At 46.8% G+C, this 22,823-nt stretch overlaps 1 protein-coding gene across 1 annotated transcript in view; it reads left to right on the top strand.

Moving 5' to 3' along the window:
* The first annotated feature begins 6,517 nt into the window (after nucleotides 1–6,517).
* Nucleotides 6,518–22,823, top strand: part of FOXK1 (forkhead box K1) — a 64,974-nt gene continuing 48,668 nt past the window's right edge. Inside the window, exon 1 of the mRNA XM_090023167.1 lies at nucleotides 6,518–6,935. Within this exon, the coding sequence (XP_089879293.1) occupies nucleotides 6,556–6,935 (380 nt within the window). The 5' untranslated portion in view covers nucleotides 6,518–6,555. The remainder of the gene's footprint in view (nucleotides 6,936–22,823) is intronic.

The raw sequence follows: 22,823 nt of genomic DNA on the forward strand, positions 1-22,823 counted from the left end.
TTCTGGGCTCCAAGCCCGCACCTTAGGCCTCCAAGCCCACCTGTGGGATCAGGGCTCTGAGCCTTATCCCAAGCCCTCCCTGGGCTACCTCTTATCTCTGAGTCTGGGAGCTTCCTTAATAGCTCCCCAAGGCTCAGGACCCCACCCCCCAGGAGCCTTCTTGCGACCTCAGGCTCATCTACGATCCTGGCTGCTGCCATAGGTCCCTCCACTTGGCCCAGGCCCTGCCTCAGCACTCGCAGTGAGCCTGGGCTCCCTCTTTATTGAGCTTCATATTCACCAGGGATGTAGGGATGGGGTTAGAAGCACCTCATACTCACCTTCCATGGGGGAGGTAACTGGGTTGGCATTTCTGGAGGACTGTTCTGCCATGAACAGTCCCACCAAGCCATCCTACCCAGCAGGGTGCAGTTTCCAGTCATGCCCAAGACCAGAAGCCTCCTGCCATCCCCAGTAGCACTTGCCTCTACCTCCAAGATGTTCTGTGAGTAGCAGCTCAGCCCTGATGTTGTTGTCTTGGCTCCTGGCAGCAAACTTCTGCCTTGTTGTTCAGGGCCCAGCCCTTACAAAGAGCAGCTGGGCCCTGTTCCCCAGTCTGGCAGCCCAGCCTAACTGGGGCTGCAAGCAGCTGCAGATTGCCTTGTTGCTGCTGCTGAGGCCCCTGCAAGCAACAGAGCACCCTGCACTCTGTTACAGTCAGCAATCACCATATTACAAATGCACGAAGCGTCATGGTGTGAACTAGGACCAGCAAGTCCTGCCATATCTGGTCCAGCCCACTGTGTGGCCACTTGAGTGTCGTGTGGATCCTGGCTGGTATTCCCTCTATGCCGTCATTCAATGTGCTGTGCTGCTACAAGCTGGATGACTCAGTGGTGATCCTGACACAGCGGGTTGCTTGAATGAGTCACTTGATGCTGGTAGACAAGCCCTCTGGGGAGGAGCACTTGTAAAACTTGACTTCACCTGATCTTGCAGGAACTGCTGAGACGAATCTGGCACTTCTGCAGCCTAGCAGTCGTCAGCTCCAGCAGGTTTGCCCATCATGCCAGTGAAGCTGCCCATGTGGCAGAGGCACCAGTTGACATGCGCCAAGGCCTAGTTCTGAATGAGCAGTGGTAGTTCTGTTGGAAGAGCATGTCTTGAAACTACTGGGAACCATTTACAGAGTCCAAACTAGACAGCACTGATCAGATTAATAGATTCACAAAATCCAGTCACTGGGGATGACAGTATCTCTCCAGAGTCCCTGAAACATGGCCCAGGTGCTTGTTCTTGGCTGGAGCCGTTCTTCTGTTAGGTCAGCAGAGAAGGCAGGTTTCCAAAGGTCTAACATTGGTCTAAGGCCATTGCCTTGCTGAAGCCAGAAAAAGAGCCACACATTGCGACAAGTGGGCTCCTATTGCTTCTGTCTGCATGCTTTGAAGCCATGATGCTTTGAAGTCATGGAGCATCTCACTCCCAACACATACCACCAGAGGTGGAAACCATGCTTGCAAACTGAGTAGGCTATGATGAGGCCACTTGTGATCAAGTGCTAGCTGATGACTTATATTTAAAATAACTTTTTTCAATAGTTGGAGACAAGAGCTTTGGTTCTGGACATGACAGCCAGACCACACAGTTTGGAACAAATACCCTGGTCTTCTGGTCAAAATATCCAACAGTTTTACTAAAATAGTTAGTAGATGCTACAGAACTGCTTCTTTGGGACAGAATGTAAGGTGTGCAAGGTGAAAATAAAACAAGTAAACGGAGACCACTTCAACAGCTTTCTGCAGGGTTGTGCGTGGGCAGCTGTGTTATCTGAACTCTGCATCCAAAACCTCCCATCCACTCGCTCGAGAAAGCGCATTTCTGTGGGTGACACAGGTTTCAATACCCAGGTTCTGTGATTTTCTGGCTGGGATGCCACCGTAAAGCCAAGTGGTCACACCGGCCAAACACTGCAGCAGGTGGCGTCTTCAACCCACTGTGTCCAAAGCAGCAACACTTACAATCCTCTTATGTAATGCCCGAGCTGCTGGCAAATTAAATGTCATTTTAAATGTGCCGTGCCTGAAACACGGACATCCGGTCAGCTTCAGTGTAATGTTAGATCAAACTTTGATCTCTCATGAACACATGATAACCTTCTCAGTAAACTCGGTGGCAATCACCTATCTCCTTGGTAAACTGCTAACTAGGAGAGCCTGAAAAGTTGGTAGCCTTGCATTGAAACTCTTTTTTTATTATTTGCATTACAGTAGTGCCTAGAAGCCCTGCTCAAAATTGGGCATCTTTCCACTGCACACACATGTTGGGCGGGTATTCCCTGCCCTGTAGGATTAGACAAGACTGACATCAAGTGGGGTTAAGGAAACATTATCTATGCTCTACAAGGGGATAACATCTTCAGAAGCACCTAGGTGATGAATGAGACTGGGGCGATGTCTATGTGATAAATGGACTGTGCTCCAACGCTGCGTTCTCAGATGCGCTGCTGTGCTTTGGATGGGCCGTTTGCTAAACTGGAAGTAGTGTAGCCATGTCTGGGCAGTGCTTCCGACAGACAGCTAAGTGACGGTGCCAGTTAGCCAGACCCCACGCTCACTGGCCTGCCTTCAACACTGTAGGGTCTGTTCCACTGCTTCCATTTCAGGAAGCGGCCCATGGGAGCAGAGTGCATGGGAACGGCACTTGCTACCCTCACTGTGTAGACCAGTGGATCTCAGCCTTTTCAGACTCAATGCACCTCTGGATGGACTCAAGGCACCTCTCAGAAAATGCCAGCTCTTCGCTCTCACTCTTTTTTTTGACTACAGAAAATGAATAGAGCAGTTCTGCTGCAAAGACTCCAGACAACTCACAGCTGTGGATTCCTATTTGAAATCTCTGGGTTGATCTTGTGAATCCCGTTTGCATAGTGCTAAGAGCACCCTTGCAAGGATCTCGAGGCCTCCCCAGCGTGCCGTGGCGTCCTGGTTGCGAATTGCTGGTGTAGACACTGTCTTGGGTTCTGAAGTCACTTCTGAAAACGGCCCCTCGGCTCTCAGAGTCCTTCTGAAAACTGTGGCCAAAGTGGCTGATCCAAGGTGGCAGTGAATTACCCCACGTTCTGGGTCTGAGGTCCTGTTGAACCATGAGTTTAATCAAAGAAAGAAAAGACACAGCAGAAACACCAAATCTTCTGAAAGATGACTGCATGGAGGATCCAGCCGGGGCTCGTCCTATTTTCAGGACTACATCATTGCTTCCCAACCTTTTCCAGCCCAAGGCACACTTCAATTAATAAAAATTTTCCACGGCACACCTGCTAAGGCATTCCTTCTCCCCATACTTACGTACTCACTGTAGCTCATTGCCACAGCAAAATCCACAGCACAGCTCTTCACAGGCTCACAAATTGTGCATCCCCCACAGCCAATATGCATGCAGTAGATTAATTTCCTTCTGCTAGACTGGTTCTCTCTCTCCCGCACAGCCAACACATGTTCAAGTCTTCCATGAATATCTCATCGACGCGGCTTATTTGTTAGTGCTGGATGGCTGGAGAACCTTCTTCTCATTATTCCTAAATCCTTGCGGCACACTGGTTGAAAAGCACCGGACTCGATGTGACCACCTGGGGTCCCTTCCAGCCCTCATCTTCTCTGATTCTACGATCTGCACAGGCCAGGACCGTGCCCACGCACGTAACGCGGGTGCCTCACGCTCAGTTTATGCAGGCAGCCATGCACGCTCTGCTGTAACCTGGCATTTACCAGTGCTTTTCCAGGCCAAACCTGTTTTGGGGGCAGAAATCAGACTTTCCCTGGGGAAGTGACACCCTGCTCTACTGGCGCAGGCCTGAGGGTGTGTAGGGCACTTAGGGCACCCGGGAGGCTTCTGTCTCTGCTCAGCATTCCTAGGTCTTAAATATGAAATGATCGTATTAGAAGCTCATAATTACTGTATTTGCTGAAAAGCGACCGAACACTGAAAAATATGCACATGAGCATGCAAATAAAAATGCAAACAAGTCTTCTTCTTATTTGCTTTATATTGCACACTGTAAAAAGCCAGCCTGTGAGCGAGCACTGGGTTGTCCAAGTTGAAACATTTCTTTATTCTGAGGCAAGCTGTCATAAGAAAGTGCTGACAGGAAACCCAAAAAACCAGTTAAGGCTCCCTGAGAATTACTTGGTTTTGCACCTGCTGCATCCATTAGCTGCCTCAGAAATTGTTCAGGGGTGTTGACTGTAGCTGTGTTGGTCTAGGAGAGTCTGAAAAGTCAGTAGCTTTGTGTTGGGATTACTCTCCTTTTATTATTTGCATTACACTAGTGTCCAGAAGCACTGCTCAAGACTGGGCATCTTTCCACTACACGGATATGTTGGTCTAAGATATGTTGATCTATGTGTTCGTCTAAGGTCATAGACAGACAAGGTTCTTTGGGTAAATCTGATATCTTTTATTAGGCCAAAGGTAAAATATTGGAAAAAAATCTTCTTTGCACATTTCCAGGCACTGCAGATGTTCCCTCTGCCTGAAGAAGGGGGTTTGTCCCCAAAAGCTTGCAAGGAAGAATTTTTGCAACTACAGGCAACCCCTACTTGGTGCTCTTAATTGTTTCCTGAAAAAACGAGTGTTAAGCGGAATAGTATTAAGCAAAACCGATCTTTTTTGACAAACCAAGATGGAGACACAAACTGGTGCTAAACTGCACAGAGAGACTGCATGCCGCCGATGTGCTGTGGTGCTAACGTACGCTCCCTCAGTGGCGGCCTTACAGTTGCTGGGCAAGAAGGTTATTTGGGGTCCCTTGGAGGCTTAATTTTGATGCCCTATATGCAAGGCAGACATTTTCAATTTCACCCTGCCCTATCCACGGAACTGCAGTGAAAGTGTCTTCAGATAATATTGATCATACAAATATTCAGTGCAATTAATTTTTACAAGCGGTCTCCCTGTTTGCCCTCCCCTAAGGCCGCTACTAGCTCCCTGCTGCCAGCTGCACGATGCCCGTGAGCATTATCACAAAACTTGCTGAGCGCTAAGTGGAATTGGGCACAGGCAACCCCGCTTAGCACTCCTAATTGGTTCCTGAAAAAAGCTGAATGTTAAGCAAAACAAGCATTAAGCGAAACCAAAAGTATTTGACCACCCAAGATGGTGACCGCAATTGTTTTTAGCGACTCAGGATGGCGACTGTGAGCGTTATAATGAAACTCGCTGAGCGCTAAATGAAATCAGGTATCAATTTTAAATGAATGTTACAGTGAAACAGCGCTAAGCAAAACAGTGTTACATGGCGGCTGCCTGTATCGATGTAAAACAAGCGTTATAGCGCTAAGCAAAACAGCGTTACGTGGGGGCTGCCTGAATTGATGTAAAATGAGTGCTATAGCGCTACGCGAGACAGTGGTACGAGGGGGGGGCGTGTATGGATGTAAAATGAGCGTTATAGCACTAAGTGAAACAGTGCTATGCAGGGGGTGCCCGTATCCATGTCAACTGAAGCGATACAGCGCAATGCGGGGGTTGCCCATACTGATGTGAAACAAGTGTTATACTGCAAAGCAATATAGCGCGACGCGGGAATTGCCTGTATCGATGTCAACCGAAGCGCTACAGCGCTACCCTGGGGTTGCCCGTATCAATGTCAACCGAAGCGCTACAGCGCTACCCTGGGGTTGCCCGTATCAATGTCAACCGAAGCGCTACAGCGCTACCCTGGGGTTGCCCGTATCAATGTAAACCGAAGCGCTACAGCGCTATGTGGGGGTTGCCTGTACTGAAGTGAAACAAGTGTTATACTGCAAGGCGATACAGCGGGACGCGGGGGTTGCCCATATCGATGTCAACTGAAGCGCTACAGCGCTACCCTGGGGTTGCCCGTATCGATGTCAACCGAAGCGATACAGCGCTACGTGGGGGTTGCCTGTACTAAAGTGAAACAAGTGTTATACTGCAAGACGATACAGCGCGACGCGGGGGTTGCCCGTATCGATGTCAACCGAAGCGCTACAGCGCTACCCTGGGGTTGCCCATACTAAAGTGAAACAAGTGTTATACTGCAAGGCGATACAGCGCGACGCGGGGGTTGCCCGTATCGATGTCAACCGAAGCGCTACAGCGCTGCCCTGGGGTTGCCCGTATGGATGTCAACCGAAGTGCTACAGCGCTACCCTGGGGTTGCCCGTATCAATGTAAACCGAAGCGCTACAGCGCTACCCTGGGGTTGCCCATACTAAAGTGAAACAAGTGTTATACTGCAAGGCGATACAGCGCGACGCGGGGGTTGCCCGTATCGATGTCAACCAAAGCGCTACAGCGCTGCCCTGGGGTTGCCCGTATTTTGCCCGGCCAGACCTCTTGGCAGAGCCCATGCCCTTTCCCATCGTTGCCCCCCCCCAAAAAGGCTGTTTATTGACAAGTCGGCCGGTCGGATGCCCGCGCAGATTGCCACGTGTCCGCGCTGGGCGCGCAGCGGGCCGGGCCGGGCTGGGCGCGCACGGGCGTGCTGCGCGCGCAGTGGGAGGAGCCCCCCCCGCGGCCGGCTCCGCCCCGGAGGCCGCGCGCCGCGCTGGGAACATGGCTGAAGGCGGCGAGGACAGCAGCGGGGCGCAGGCTCTGCTGGCGCTGCGCTCCGCGCCCTGTAGCCCGGCGCCGCTGCCGCCGGCGCCGCTGCCCCCGGCCCCCGCCGCCGCCGCCGCCCCGGGCCCGGCGCTGGCGCGGCTGCAGGGCCGCGAGTTCGAGTTCCTCATGCGGCAGGCGGCCGTCACCATAGGCCGCAACTCGTCGCAGGGCTCGGTGGACGTGAACATGGGCCACTCCAGCTTCATCTCCCGCCGCCACCTGCAGCTCAGCTTCCAGGCGCCGCACTTCTACCTGCGCTGCCTCGGCAAGAACGGCGTCTTCGTGGACGGCGCCTTCCAGCGCCGCGGCGGCCCGGCCCTGCAGCTGCCCCCGCAGTGAGTGCCGGGGCACCCCCTGGCGTGAGGGGGGTGGGGAGGAAGCCCCCCCTTGGGGGGAGATTGGGGAGGGGTCTGGGGGGGTGAGGGATGCCCCAACTTTGAGGGATGTGAAGGAAACCCCCTCCCTTGGGGGGCAGTTTTGGGGAGGGGAAGCTGGGAGGGGGTATCTGTGGGGGGCTGAGGGGTACGGGATGCTCTGAGTCTTGGTCAACCTCCCTGGGGGTGGGGCTTGGGGGGGGAGGCTGCCGGGGGGGATGAGGGGTGCCCCAAGTTTGGGGATGTAGAGGCAGCCCCCCCCTTGGGGGGGGTTGGGGAGGAGAGACTGCTAGCAGGGGTATCGCTCCGCCCGTTAAGGGAGGTGTGGGCCAGGAGAGCCCCCAAGGGTGGGGGCACCCATAGTCCCACCCCCTCAGAGGGACAGGGAGCAGAGATGGCTACCCGGGGGGGAAGGAAGAGGGGAATGGGAGGATGGCTAGTGCTCTGTTTCAAGGTGGGGGGGGTGGCAGTTGCTGGGAGAGAAAGAGAGGCCCTTTCTTGGGGTACAGGAAGGGGAGGAGGGGCTCTGTTTTCCCAGCAAGAGAAAACAGGCCTTATGGGGGGTGTCTTTGTACCTTTGCTGGAGAATGCCACCCCCTAAGCCCCAGAGAAAGTTGTGGGTCCTCCCCAGGATGGGCCTCTGGGGTGAGGCAGCAGGTAGTGGGGGTGCAGAGCTATAGGGCCGTGCCTATCCTGGTGCATGTAGCATCTCTGTTGTAGAAGAGTTTCTTTTCCTTCCCAGAGGGGAAGTGGTAAAGGAATAGTGTCACTCCACTTCCTCCTCTGAAAGCATGGTGTGCTGGTGCCACGCCGGTGCCATGTTCCCCCTGCGGGGTGGCGGACACAGTCCTCTGTGCATGTCTGTCCCCAGTGGGTTGTACACACTGGGTCTAATGCGGTTTCTCTGAATGAAATTCAGCCCATCTAAACACAAGAGGTTTGTGGTGTTGGCCTCCAGTTTGCTTCACCTTGCTCGTGTGGAGCATCTGTTTTTGCCATGGCAGTTTTGGCCTTAGCACCGTTCACCTTCATCGATGTGGTCCCTAAGGGTTATTCCTCTTGTGCACGGGAGAGATTTTAATTACTCATTTCCTCTACTGGCTGCTTCGTTTTGGACTTTATAATTTAGTTAGAACTCCCCAGCCATTTGCTCTCTGAGGTGTTTTGGTTTTGAAATGCATTTCATTTTCTAAAGAGGTGCCCTTTGACTCAGTTTAATTCATCTTTCTGTGTAAAACAAGCCTCCTGCTCCAAGCCCAGGCTAGTCTGTTCTCTCCAGTTTTGGATTTATTTGTGTTTAGTTTCGTCTCCTTCCTGTCATTCTGTTTCTTCATTCAGTTATTCATAAGCATTGTGCTCAACAACTCTTTCCAGCAGAGAATTGATGCTTCCCCCTCCACCCCACGTGCTTACAACTTCTAAAAGCATTTCTCCCTTTTTATCACTTGAAGAGGAGGAGTTCATATACTGATTCATGTGCAGTTATGAGTTCTGCCTGCTGTGATACCATCTCTTCTCTGATGCTGTTTATGACCCATGTAAATAAACCTCAGGCCCCTCCCTTTCAGTGTTGTAAAACAGATTGATGCAAAACATTTTTTTTCCAGAGGAATTTGCCCTCTTCTTTCTTTCAGGTAAACAACTCCCATCTTAGGGCTCACAGGGGTTGGGAACTCAGACCAAAAAATATATATGTATGTTCTTGCTGAAGTGTAGTATGAACCATCTTGTATGAGGCAGAAAAGTGAGCTCCTGTCCTATTTGTATCTCTGCTTTTACCAAAAAAAATGTATTTCGTAAAGTCTTAGAACCAATCTACATTATCCTTTGTCTGTAAAGAGCTGTACCTATTGGTATCTAAATAGCATAGGTTAAAAAAAGAATTGATTAAATATAAAGAGCGGAGATACATGAATGTTCAGATGCATGTGCGAGTAACTTGCTACCCATTTTTTCCTGAAATATTATTTGATGTGATTATAGTATTTGGTCTGACTTTGCCTTCTCTATGTGGCAGCAGAATCATCAAATTATGTTAAATTTGATGTAACGGCCATTATTAGCATGTGCGGGGGTGAATTGGAGCGACTTACTGCCAGTGCTGATGGTGGCGGCAGCGTCTTTGGGTCAGGGGTGCATGGCATCGGAGCAGGGCCCTGCATGGGCTGATTTGCCCCGGGCCCTGTACCCTGCATGCGTGGACTGTGAGCACATGAAATGATTTAAATCGGAGATCACCAATTATGGCCCAAGGAGTACTCGCCAATAGACCTTATTGGTGAGTACTCCAATAAGTCGCATGGGATGCCTATATACGTACATTGAGGCCACTCCTATGTGCTGTAATTACGTGTCAGAGCAGATTCCAGCGTTGCATGTATTGGTGTCCCCACGCTGAAAAATCGTGGCGGGAGTGCTGATATATGTGGTGCTCCAGGTGCTTTAATGAGAGTGGCTCTTGGAGCTGCTCTCATTAAAGTGCCCCCCCACCTCTCCTGAGGCATGTGTATAAACACCCATGGTTTTTACTTCCTCACCTAATTTCCACTTGGCTAAAACACATTAAAAGACTCCTAAAATACATTAATTAGTATTTCTTTTATATGGATGTGATTGCTGCTGTTGTTATAGGAAGAGGGGGTGGTTTGTGTGGTTATGAATAGGGGGTGGTCAGGAGAACATCTGGGTTAAAATGCATGAGCCACATTATGAAAAAAGTTTTAAGAACTCCTGATATAAATTCACGGTTTGTTGTAATTATACTTATAAAGTGTCTTAGTAAAATGAGGTGATTGCATGAAATAGCTTGCTCTCTTAGGAGCCTTCTCCAGGGTTTAAAGTTTGTCCCCTTAAAAATTTATACAACTTTGAAGAAGTTTCTAGTTTCCAGTGGAATTCCCCATTTTGAAGCCAGAAGTGTCCCTAAAAACAGTGGACTTCTTCAGACTCGTGAGCCTTTCTAATGGCACCTACTCCATCACCGGTCTATTTAATGTCCATGTATAATTCCTTTGTAGCCAGGGTTCCACTGCTGGGTGGCAGTATCCTGTTTCACAGCTGTTTCATTATGGAAGGTTATATTTCACAAATGTGATGACATAACTGTGAAATATAATTAAGCAATAATGATCAACAAGGAGGGCATTTCCTGGAGGTTAATAGCCAGCTGGAACCAAGTTGGGTGGAAGATCTGAGGGCATGTGGTAAAGCTGAGGGCTCTTAAGCCAGTTGATTAACAGGACAGACTCAGTCTAGAGGTCATTTATTAGTGTTATAAATCACAGCAGTTGCCTTTCCATAAATTATGGTGGAATGATTAAATCACTCAATTAAAAAAAAACAAACACCAAACCCTAGTTAAATTAGTTTGCGGATTTCTAAGACTAAAGTGTGCTATTGCAACTTAAAACATTTATAATGAAATCAAATGTAGATGCTGTTTTAAAGGATTGTCCCCACCATTAGTAGGGTATCTCATTTAAGTTCCACAGAATTGTCACAGGTTTAAAACAATAGATATTGAAAATTTAGTGTTAGATACTGCAAAGACTCGTAATGGATATAAATGGGACTGTTCTTGATTGGAGTTAAGTGTGTACATCAGTGTTGGCTGCAGGTGGTGGCTAATTATATTTTTAATAAAAGTGTCTCTTGGGCAAAATCTTTGTCACTTTAAAAATGAATCAGTTTTGTTCTGAGATTGAGAAATTGCTGACATTTAAGAAATTTACTGTGAACTTTTAATGTATATGTACAGGCCAATGATTTCAAAATCAGAAATCCCAAGATTTGGTATCTATTATGGCTGTGCGAAGCTTTGGATGCTGATTCGATTTGGAGGAGATTTGGTGGCCGAATCTCCAAATCCGAATCGAATCAGGGGACCAGTTAAAAGATCCAAATTGATTTGAAGCTCTCTGAACTGATTTGGGCAGTCCCTGCTCACTGCAGCAAGGAGCTGGACCGGGACTTGGAGCTGGTAAATAAGGGGTAGGGATGGTAGGGGCTGGAGGAGAGGGGGGGACCCCTGCCAGGCCCCATCCGGTGCCTGCTCCCTCAGAGTCCCTTGACCCCTGCCGGCTGTCCCAGCCCCTCCCCCCTATGGCTGCCCCACCCAGTCCTAGCTCTTTAAAAAAAAGCCCCCACTCACTGGCTGCTGTCAGGTTCAGGGATGATCCCCATTGCCCCCCACTGTCCTACAATACGTGGGGGCTCTGCCACAAGCCCCCTGCCCACTGTCCCAGGCCCTCCCCATGGCTGCCCCACCTGGCCTAGCTTCCAGCCTTTTTTTTTTTTTTTAAAAAAGCCCTCACTCACCAGCTGCTGCAGCAGCCTGGGGGCTTCTGGGTGCTCGTGGCAGAGCCCCCCCACACATTGAGGGGCAGTTGGGATCGCCCCTCGTCTGGCAGGAGCTGGTGAGTTGGGACTTCTTTTTCCCCCTTTTTTTTTTAAGAGCTGGGAGAGCAGGCAGGGGATGGGGGCGATTTGGCAGTGGCCGAATCTCTGAATCAGATTCAGCCGAATTGATTTGGGACGGTGATTTGAATCACGAAATCGAATCACTGTCCCCCAAATTATCCGAATCCAAAGCAGATACTAGCTGCTTTGCATAGTCCTAGTATCTATCATACTGTATTTAAGCACCTTCTGTGAGTTTTCAGAGTCCAAGCACGTGGGTCTCTCTGACTAAAGTCTGCAAATGCTCATGGAATATAGCCTAGTCAAAGCATTTTAGATTCCTTAATTTGTTGACAGTTGAATAGACTGGAAAGTTGTAGTGTTCGCAAATATGGCATGGGTTTATGTGCTTATCACTTCTGTTTGAATTTGTGTCCTTTCAGTAAGGATGATAAAGAGGCCTTGGACTCATCTTTTTCAGCACAAATGAGCATTTTAAGTGTAAAGCTGCTTAAGGAAAAAAAAATCTGTTCAGCCTGAAATTCTGTTAACAATTAGGAAACTAAAGAAAAAGCTGAGAATCACTTAAGTATTTAAAGCTGTACAATGGGAGGAGAAATAAAGAAATTCAACATGCATTGAACTAAGTTTAACAATCAACATACCTGAATTTATTTTTAATTTTTAAATCATGATCAACTTGACTATATTTTGAAAATTTAGTGTGCATGGGTTTTTTTTTAAGTCTACAGTGTTTTTATTTATAATGGTAGGGTTTTCCTGTTTAATCTATTTTTGGATAGGTGTTTAATACACTGGATAAAGCTCTAAGAATCAGACGGAGCCCTGATACTGTAAAGATTTATGCATGTGTTTAACTTTGCATGGTGAGTGGTTTCCTTTACTTCAGTGGGACTGTGCATAAAATTAGGCATGCACTCAAATCTTTGCATTCAGGGTCTAGCTTGTTAACAATTGGTTTGTTAGTAAAAAATGGGATTTTAGGCCTATTGTTGTCTTTTTAAAGCTTGAGGGGGGGAAAAACAGGACAGTACCAGCTTTCGGTTAACTGGTAAGTTTGAAATAAGTACATTTAAAGTAAGAATCGGCACAACCTGGGAAAGTTTGCACATGACTGTATATCTCTTTGCTAAATGACCTCCCAAACAGACTAAGCTCCATTCTTGTGGTTAGCATGATGCCTTCATGGTGTGTATGAGGATGTGTAGCTCTGCACCTCGGGGAACAGCGAGCAGTATATATACTTACTAAGGAAATGTGTTCACCACAGAACCACGACTAAAAGGTAGAGGTGTTCAAATGCTGCACATATCTGTTGATTCCGATCGCTTTGTTCCTAGGAAGTTCTGTTAACTGTTGCATAATTAGTATTGTCAACAAGACAGATTTTGATTCTTAATTATGTTTCCCTTTTGCATCTTCTGTAGCTTCTTGTGAATTTTGATCTTAGATTTGTTAGCGAAAACCTTTACAATGACATCTGAATTACTTGCTCCTGGATTGTGATTGTTCATACTTCTGTTCGACTTCAAAGACTTTTTGAAGAGTTTAATATTTCATAATAGGAAACTTGCTTTTTCATCCTTTTTTATTCATTTGTCCAACAGCTTAACCAAAAAGATTACAGGATACGAGTTCTGGGGTTTTATAGTTTCATAGTTTCATAGTAGCTAGAGTCGGAAGGGACCTAGGTAGATCATCTAGTCCGACCCCCTGCCTTGGCAGGAAAGAGCACCGGGGTCAGATGACCCCGGCAAGGTGGTCATCTAACTTCCTTTTAAAAATCCCCAGGCTAGGAGCCTGCACCACTTCCCCTGGAAGCCGGTTCCAGGCCCTAGCCGCCCTGACTGTGAAGTAGCGCCTCCTAATATCTAATCTAAACTTACCCTCCGCCAGCTTGTGACCATTATTCCTGGTCACTCCTGGCAGCGCACGGGGGAATAGGGACTCCCCCAATACCTGCATTTTAGTTGCATTAAAATAAATTGATCTATATGGCTCTGATGCTTTGGTTGTCTACTGGAAAAAGGGAGCTATAGCTCCATGCATGAATTTAGAATGACACTTAACCTTGTGCAAAATGCAGTGTAGATATTCCTGCTTAAACCAGTATTATTTCAGACCAGCTTAATTGACTTAAGAAAAAGCTTTAAATAAACCAAAATTGCCACCCTTATTTAAAGAGTATACACAACCACTTGCACTAGTTCAATTTAAATGTTTTAAAAGTAGAGTCAAGTGATACCCATGCAACTTGCTTGCATTGACAAAATCTCAGTCATAGCTAATAGTAGGAAGTGGTTTTTTGCTGTTGATATTGGTACGTGGAAACTGGCACCGAGGTTAACTAAATTGGTTATAATGCACACCATTAGTTATTTTGGCAGAAGATGTGTGGGTGCATGTAGTCCAGAATAAGTTCCTTCCTTTGACTTAGGGGCTCGTTATAGCTTTCTGTTGCCTTGGTGTCAAAGCATACGGATATAAGCTGATACTATGCAACTGGTAAGTTAGCACGATTCTGTAGTGATTCCAGCGCAGCAACCACTCCAACTTGAGACCTGCGGCTTTCAGGGTCAAAGTTACAGTGATATAGCTCACTTGGATTGCTAAGGGCTCATGCAGACATAACGGCTAATGTGAACTCCTGAGCAGTATCTCCCCTCCCTCCCCCTTTGCAAGTAGCTAAAATGTACATTTGTCCATATCTTTGAGGTAACAAGTTAAAATAATACCCCAGATTACATGCAGCCCTGCACCCAGATAACCAAGAGTATAACTTGCAAGGAGTGTACATTGAATGCAGTTTCTTTGTAAGCAGGCTCTCAGTGCCTGTTCTCAGGCATCACTTGGTAAAAGGTGCTTTGAGAGATGCCAGATTCTTTTGGTTGGCATAACCATTTCCTAGAGGACTTGATGTGGTGACAGGATGCTGGAAAGAAAATGAAACTATTTTGTTGCTTCTTGCATCATGTAACCAAGGGCCTGTTAGTGACCCATATCCAGTGAGTGACTTGTGTCAAATCTAAGCAACAGACTTCCACAGCTGCTGGAGATCAGGGAACTTGGAGCAGTGCGTGTGCAGGGAGGCTTGCATGCTGGGTCTGTGGAATAAAAAAGGTCTACAGACCCGAGGGGCTGTTGTTAAGCTGCTGTTTGAAATCTGACAGTTACCTCCAGCTGGCTCTGTTTGTTTTAGGGTGGATCTCTCCAAGGACTGGGCTCTACATCAAACCCTCTGATATGTGCTAATTTACTTTGTGAGCCGCTTCTAGCTCTAATAAAGGTCTGAGCAGGCAGTGTCTGGGTGTTCTGCGTTCAGAGCCAAGGGGCACTAACCAGTAATACACAACAGACCAAATGTTAGGCTTACAGTTGCAGAGATGTAGATGAGCCATGTTTTCCTTTTCCATTTCAAAAGGAAATGTGGCAGATGATGTGGTTGAAAATATGTCTGTGTGCTTTGGAGCATCCGATGCAAATTTCTTTCCCTCTTCTCTGCCTTGTGCATCAAAGTAAAGCTTTCTGTTATCTATCCGGGCAGAACTCTTCCCTTTCTCCCCCATTTTCTATAGCACCCCCAGATAGAGACGTTTTACACACAACTGCATTAACCTACCGTATTGGGCTTTATTTTATATTTCTTCGGTATACTGCCCAAGCTGCTAGCTGTGTCCTCAGGGATTCATTGTAGCTACAGACAGCTCAGATATCTTCTCACTAGGAGGGTAGTAAAACACTGGAACAGGTTACCCAGGGAGGTGGTGGAAGCTGCATCTTTGGAGGTTTTCAAAACTCAGCTAGGCAAAGCTTTGGCTGGATGATCTAGTTGGGGGTGGTCCTGCTTTTGAGCAGGGGGTTGAACTAGATGCAACTTCCTGAGGTCCTGTCCTACCCTCATTTTCTATGATATTCATTTCAGGATTCCCATAGTCCTCTTCAGTAATGAGCTAAACATGCTGTGGGGTTATAGCCTAGGACCTGTGGAGAAGGTAGGCTCCTGACCATTTCCATATGGTTTCAAGTTGCTAGAACATTGAATCGCTGCCATGGGAAGCGGTCTGGTTAGCTGATGTTCTGCTTGTGGATTTGTTTACTAAAGTTGCTCTGAACTTGGGTTTATGCATCAGTAGTTGGCTATGGAAATTTTGGTGGTTGTTTGCAAAATGGAATCAACATCCTGAGAACCAGGCAGCGTGGAGGGGATGGGAGGCAGCCAGAGGCCTAGGGAAGCAGCTATTTCTTGAACAGATCTTTCTGTTATGAACCTATTCTCAAGTGGTTCATTTAATAAACGTGGACCACCAAAAGGTGAGTTTTAGGCCGTCATTTTGTCAACCGGTTGACAGTACAATAACTTGTACTATCTTAATGTCTGTGCTGATTTTGGTGTTTATATTTCTCTGCGTATCTGTTGAAGAAGCCATTTTATAGGTTGAAAATTAATGTTGCAGGCTTATCTGGTGGTTTTTTTTGTCACTTAGATATGTATGTTTATGTAAATTGCTTTCTAATAGTGTATATTTTAAGTGTCTTTTCTAGTGCAGATATGACTTTTTATTAATGTCTGTCTGCTGTTGTCCATGAACATTACTGCAAATCATGCTCTCTTTAATTTACCTTAGAACAGTTCAGCGAGGCGTGCACGTACATTCCTTATGACGATTAATTTTTATGAAATACATATTTTATTAGACAATAAAACATTTAAAGATCTTAACAGCCTAATTAATACTCTGGAGTCACTCCGCTGTGTTGTGTGGTTTCCCTTCATAGTGCTACTGTCGCTTCTTCCTGTCCTGTGCATTTTATCCTATACAAATTTCCCCCACTCCCACCCCATGCTCTTTTGCAGTGGAAATCTGACCTTGAATATTGAGCCACCACAGTTTATTTAAAAAGAAGTTTGCTAATTCTGGATGCAGCTTTTCTTGTTATAGCTTGGTGTGCTTTCTTTAGAGGAAAGTGTCTTTTTTTTTACTCTTAAAGACTACCTCCTTTAGGAATCTCTGCTTTTTGTCTGCTTTTTTTTTTTTTTCTTCTTTGCTTAAAGAAAGTATAGATTGTTTTTTCAGGTTTGCTTGACTGTACTGAGTAAGTTAAATCTACTTTGGTTAGAGGACTACTTGATTGCCTTGGAGACTTAATGTAGAAACTAGCAAATTGCCTGTCTAGCAAGAATGATTGGGCGGGGGAAGAGAAGTGGCCCCGCCTCTGGCCCCATGTGCCCCTCCCCCCACTGCCACTCGTCTAGCCCGGCTCTTCCCCTGCCCCCTTGCCGGTGCTTTGGGTCCGACCCCACTCCCTGCTTCCCCCCGCAGCATCAGGACTCTCTCCCCCCGACTGCTTCGGGTCTGGCCCTGCTCCCCCCTCCCCCCCACCACTCCAGGTCTGTCTGGCCTGCATCTACCTGCCTCCCCACTCCCCTCCCTCCCTCTCTGCCTGCCATCTCCCCATCCCTGCTGTTTGCGGGGGTTCTGGGCCAGGGGTGGGGGATGGGGATGGGGCCTTCATGATCTGCCCTCTTTGCCCCCAGGCAGGGAGCCATGGAGCAGCCCTGCTGCCCGGGTGGTTGGGGTGTGTTCCCTGCCAGCAAACTTCCCCAGCAGCAGTGCAAACCTGGAGCTGAGCAGCCCAGGCTGCCCAGCCAGTCGCCACCCGCCTTCTCAGCGGCACATATGCAGTTGGCCAGAAGTGTTACAGACGGACAGACAGAGACACACACAGACAGACAACTAAGCCTTTTATTATATTAGGTGGGTTGGGAGCTCTCCTACCTTTATTGAGGGGTTAAGGCTGCTGAATCTTTACCAAACCTCTGTCCCCAGTGACCATAGTGCTTGGAGTTGACAGGTATTGACAAAACCAGACAAAGAGAATTTGACTGACTTAAAGCTCTCAACCCTCTACAATTGCCCTCAGCATCTGTTAATAAAACTGTTAGTTCCCCGGTGGCCAGACAACCTTGCAGAGTAAATAATGCCTGTGTTTTTTTTTGTTCCAGGTTGTTATTACGTATAATCTACTGCCTCTGCATAGAGAGGAAGGAGGAAACTAAAACCTTTCAGGCTACCTTGCATACAATAAAGAGACACAGTAACACTCCTCAGAGCCAACCCGCTTCCCCCCAGCCAATGCAAAGTTCCTTTTCTCTTCTCTGCTTGCCATTTTTAACTAAGCTTGGGGAATTCTTTTCATACAAGCCTTTTTAATCTCTGTCTCCCTCAAGGCAGTATACTGCAGCCACCAATCTTCTGAGTGAGCCTGAGTGGACTCCCTGCAGAGCCAGTTTATGCATCTGTTATACGGGGATTGCTGTTGAGCAACATTAAGGGTCTTTTCTGTCTCCAGGGCATAGGAACCACGATCTCTTCAGCACTCAGAGTCCCTTAGTGCTTGGGAGGAGCAGGAGACCAGAAATAGAAACTATGCCCAATGTCCACCTGGCAGATGTACTTTTTTTTAAAATTCAGAAATATCCAACTGTGAATATGTCTGTTCCTATTCACTTCATTTCAAGGCACAGTCCAAGCCTCTGAGAATAGGCCCTTGGCCTTTAAGCACGGTTCACAGAGTAATTTATTTATTGATTTTAAAATTACTTCCAGAGGCCTGTCTGGTTTGGTCTCCTGCTCATGTTGGTGCCATCAACAAGCTTGGTAATTGGGCAGCCCTCTTCCTTCTACACTGTCCATTCAGCTATGTAGTTTGAGTCTTGAGTACTTCTCCATCTTCTCCTTAAATACTGCCTTTAATACTAAAAACAGTTCAACAAGAGCAGTGAGGGAGGTGAAAGCCTGGAGCACCTTACTTGGTTATAATGGAATACAGTAAGGGAGTGCCGATGCCCTTTTCTATAGGTTTAGGTAGAGTAATATTCCTTGGATAGGAATATACTCTTCATGTCTGGTGCCTGGATTAGAGTTCTGGCTCTAGCCCCTTGTCCTCTGTGCAGTGAAATATGGCACTTGCAAAAGCAGTCTGTGCTCCAATAGTTTAGGTCTAGACATGTTTAATATTACTTGAGTGTCCCAAGTCTTTGTTTTATGGTTAATTGAATCAAAGAATGGGTTTGGGAGAACTACCCCCACTTCCCCTATTAGTTGGTGATGAAGCAAAATATATATGAAGGTCTCTTGTCTGAGGCCCTGTATGTGTTGTTAGCTTACCATGCTTTAGATTGGGGTCAGCGGTATGGCCCAGGGGCCAGATCTGGCTTGTGAAGCTGGAGAGCTTTGCTTGTGCCCATGCTGGGGCCAGGCAGCTTCCAGCTGCACCTGCCTGTCCCCACTCTCCCAGCTCTAATCTGACACAAGCCAGGTGGTTTTGGTGGTGTTTCAATGGCAGGGGGCTTTCCCTGCACCCACACCAGAGCTGGGCAGCTGGCAGTTGTCTCTGTGTTGCCTTTGCTTCTCCCAGCCCACTGCTTCCTGGCTGCAAGATGGGTGCAGTTTCCAGCCAGCGGGGAGCTGCACTGGAGCCAGACATCTGCAAGCTGCATCCATGCCGCAACTGCTTCCCTGCATCCCCAGTTGGGACGAGGGTTAAGCTTCCAGACAAGGACCCCCACTTGCATGCAAACTGAACGCATTTTGGAAAAGGGGGCTTACTGTAGTTGAGCTCTAATTCTTGTAAGGAATAAAGCCCTCAGCACAATAACGTCTAAAATGTGTCAAACCTCTTCCTTGCTGGTTGGCTGTAAACCTTAATAGTTTTATTTTGTTCTCCAGCTGAGCCCTGCTGCGTAGTTTTGTGGAAACAGAATCACTGAGCTCTTCCCTCACAACTGAGTAGAGTTTGATTGGATTTAACTCCTGTTTAACATGACCTCTAGTTGAGAGTGAGCAAGTCAGAATTCCAGTTCCTGGGCCCTCTTCTGAAGGCGCCTTTTGAAGTTTTTCAGGCTAGATGTTGCAGGGATGGGGGGATGAAGGCATATATGTGGGACATAAACTGCCTATTGCCTGGAGGATTTATTTGACTTAAAATCTGGAAAACGGCAGCATTCAAAGGATTTGAATTAGCTTCAGAACAGCTCTTTAAACAGTAATCCTGGCTTCATCTACTGGGTATTGAATGGATTATGAAATGTCTTCACAGGGAGCAGAACAGATTTGAGCGAGCATTTTGTGAAGGCGAAATCCATCTGGATAATTTTTTATAATGTACATAAATAGTACATTAGCTCTCTCCAAATCACTTGCTAAATGAACTGAATGGGGCTCAGAGGAAAATATATCATAGTGGTGCATTGTGTGTTAGGATCCTCGTAGTGAGTCTGATTTGAGTGTAAAGGTTAGTAACATCCCATGCTTAAATTACTGTTGGTAAATATATACATGGGAAGTCAAAGTTCTTTGAGTAAATCTGATATCTTTTATCATTGGCGATGTAAAGGCGGTGCAGCGCTCCCTGCAAGAAGCACTGCCAGCGGTGCCTGCAGGCGGTCCCACCCCCCTCTTCCCCGTGCCACTGACACCACCGGTGACGTCTGTGGGCGGTCGTCGCTGGCCATGCTGGTGCTGCCAGTGGCATCTGTGGGTGGTCGCCAACCCGGCGCTCGCTTCACTTCCCTCCCTCCCTCCCTCACTGCCACCGCCACTGCCCCCACCCTCCGGGGGCACACGTCATTCACATCTTTTATTAGACCAGTTCAAATAGTTGGAAAAATTCTTCTTAGCAAGCTTTCGGGTTTAAATACTTCTGTCACATGGGAAGTAGAATTATTCTGTGAATTTCACAGATTTCTTAGTTTTCTGCAACCTTTACTAATAGAGGTAATTCCTCTGTATTGAGAAACTTAAAACTTCATGAGATGGATTGGAAAGACATAAGCACATCAGCTGGTTCCTTCAAAGAAAACTACAGTGACCAATAGCCCTTTTGGAGAAAGTTGATGGCACAGCAAATGAAATTTACATCACAATTAAACTGGTCTAGTGTATCCAGCAAAGATGCTAAAATAGCGCTTCTCCCTCAGAGATTGTTATTAAGCTATTTCATGAACTGGTCTCTTCACATGGATAATTCCTCCTCCTCTAGAGAAGAAGAAAACCTGAAGATTGGGATTTTGGAGTAACGAGAAGACATTTTTCAGGAAAAGTTAGTGGTAAAATACATTGAATACTTCAGATTCTGTTTGACATGTTTGAGCAGTTTTCTTTGGTAAAAAGAAAGGACTAGAGTCTATGGGAGACTGGAGATCCCTTAGCAATTTAAGATCATTTTTAAAAAATGGGCTTGAGTTAAGCATGGAGTAAACAGCCAGCTTTTCTCAGGGAGTGTAATTTCTACCTTCAGTTTATTTTTATGCTGTCAGTACATTTTACATGGTTTTTTTAGTGCACTGGAGAATTTTTTATTGAAAACTTAACTGCCTTGTAGAAGTTGTCATGGGGAAGTTCCCTAGGGGGAGGACACAGCAAGGGCCCTTTTTTTAGTAGTGAGGTGGGTGTTGATGGTAGTTGCTGATGGTGGGGGGGGGATCATGATAGTGGGTGGGGCATTTCTACTAAAGCCAGCAAGAGGGAAATTCATATTGTGACTTCTGATTCGGCCCAAGAGACATGACCAGCCAGGGCTTTTAAAGCCAGATGAGTGGCTCTGGAAATAAACTTCCCCAGAGCCAGGGGAGAAGTGAGAGAGAAGCTGATGGTCGTGCCCTGCTGAGTACCTGTTCTAACAGATTTGAAACTGGGCTAGTCTCGTGGTTTCAGAATATTTTATAGAAAAAATTGACATGGAGAGTCCCTCTTCACTCCCCCCCTGCCAAAACATGTAGGAAGAAAATACATAACAGATTACAGACTGAAGAGGAAATCTGCTGGTAAACTTGGGTTGATCACTAGTTTATGCCAGCAGAACTTTTGTGGGCTTAGGTTGAGCCCTTCAGATGACTTGCAAGCCAGAGCTTTTCATAATGGAAACTTGCATGTTAACAATTTAGCAAATCATACAGAAAGCAGGGTCACAGGGCTGTCTCTTCAGGAGACTTAATAGCAACCTTGCTCTGGTTTGCTTACAGAGGACATGCTTGGACTCAGTGCCTGGGGTAGGTGACTACATTTCAGGTGGCCAAGAGATACTGGAAGACAGATTGGAGGAGATGTCTTAGGTTTGTGCTGTGTACTGTTGCAGGTGTTAGCGTAAAAATATGGGGAGGTTGTAAGGGGGAATACATTTTGATTTTTTTTGGACCACAGATTGGGAGTCACTAAACTATCGAGCTGCCTTTTCTCTGTCAGAGGGTCGTAATTCAAATGTCCCATTCTCGACGTGAAATTTTGTTTTTTGTGGAGTGGCAAAATAAGTGCAGCTCTTTGATTCCTTTTCAGCTGTCACTGACGCTGCCTGTGCTGACCTTCTGTTTTGCCCTATAATGCCAGCTAGTTGGTTTTTGTATTTCGAGTTTCATTTATTCCAAAGGCTGGTACCGGGGTAGTTTTAGTCAGAAATGTGATATTTCTGAAAGTACTCATTTTTTAAACAGACCACTGAAGAAAAACATTTTTTTTCTTTTTTTGTCAAAGCTGCTGGGTTGACAGCATTTACAGAGAGAGGTTTTGTATGTCCCCAGAGCTTGCCTACTTGGTCCTGCTATGTTTCTGCCCTAGTCTGGTTTGTGTTTGGGGATGAGAGGACAGATCAGTCTGCAAAGACCGCCAGTCTGTCTGTGCTCATTGCTGAGAAACTATCAGAAAAAGTGCCAATTAGATGTTTTTTCTTCCAAGGTGAATTCTGATTTAGCAGGGCTGAGACTGCCAGTTCATCCTATGTAAGTTGTTGAGTGCTGTCATTACTGAATACCTCTCATGTAATGCTGACCTGAGTTGTATTCAGATCCAGTTCCTAGAGACTCATTATTCTGTTGCCCAGTGTATTGCAGTGCGAGGGCCCTGTAAGGTAATAAATATAGTTAAAACCCTGTGAATAGTCCTCTAGCTTCCAAATACACTTTCAGCAGTTATGCAAGGTGAGCTCCCCTGTAATGAGTAACCAGCCATCATTGTTCCTATTGCTGTGTTGATTTCATTGATTCTGGTGCAGAAAGTAAGCAGAAAGAGATGGATTAATTCTGGTTTGATTAGCAACACAGAACAGATCAACATCACTGGATGCCAGATGGCAGCGGGACGACATCATTGGGGATAGCTTATTCCCCTGCTCCTGGGTGGATGTTCTAAACAATTTAGAATATGTTCTTTTAAAAAAAGGGGGGGAAAAGGTATTGAGCCTATTGAATAGCTGATGCAGTTAATGTGTTTCTGCCCCCTGAATATCCTGTCTTTGGCTGTAGTCGTGAAAACTCCCATTTTTCTTTATGACGGTTTTTTTTAAATGCCACTGGCTGGTCCCCGCCTCCAAGAATTTCCTACTTCCTTACTCTGCTTGTTGTATAGGACACATGCCCAGTTGTGTAGCGGGTGCCAA

Source organism: Crocodylus siamensis, chromosome 12, assembly GCF_052110815.1.
Source record: "Crocodylus siamensis isolate JL-2025a chromosome 12, ASM5211081v1, whole genome shotgun sequence".
Taxonomy (NCBI): domain Eukaryota; kingdom Metazoa; phylum Chordata; order Crocodylia; family Crocodylidae; genus Crocodylus; species Crocodylus siamensis.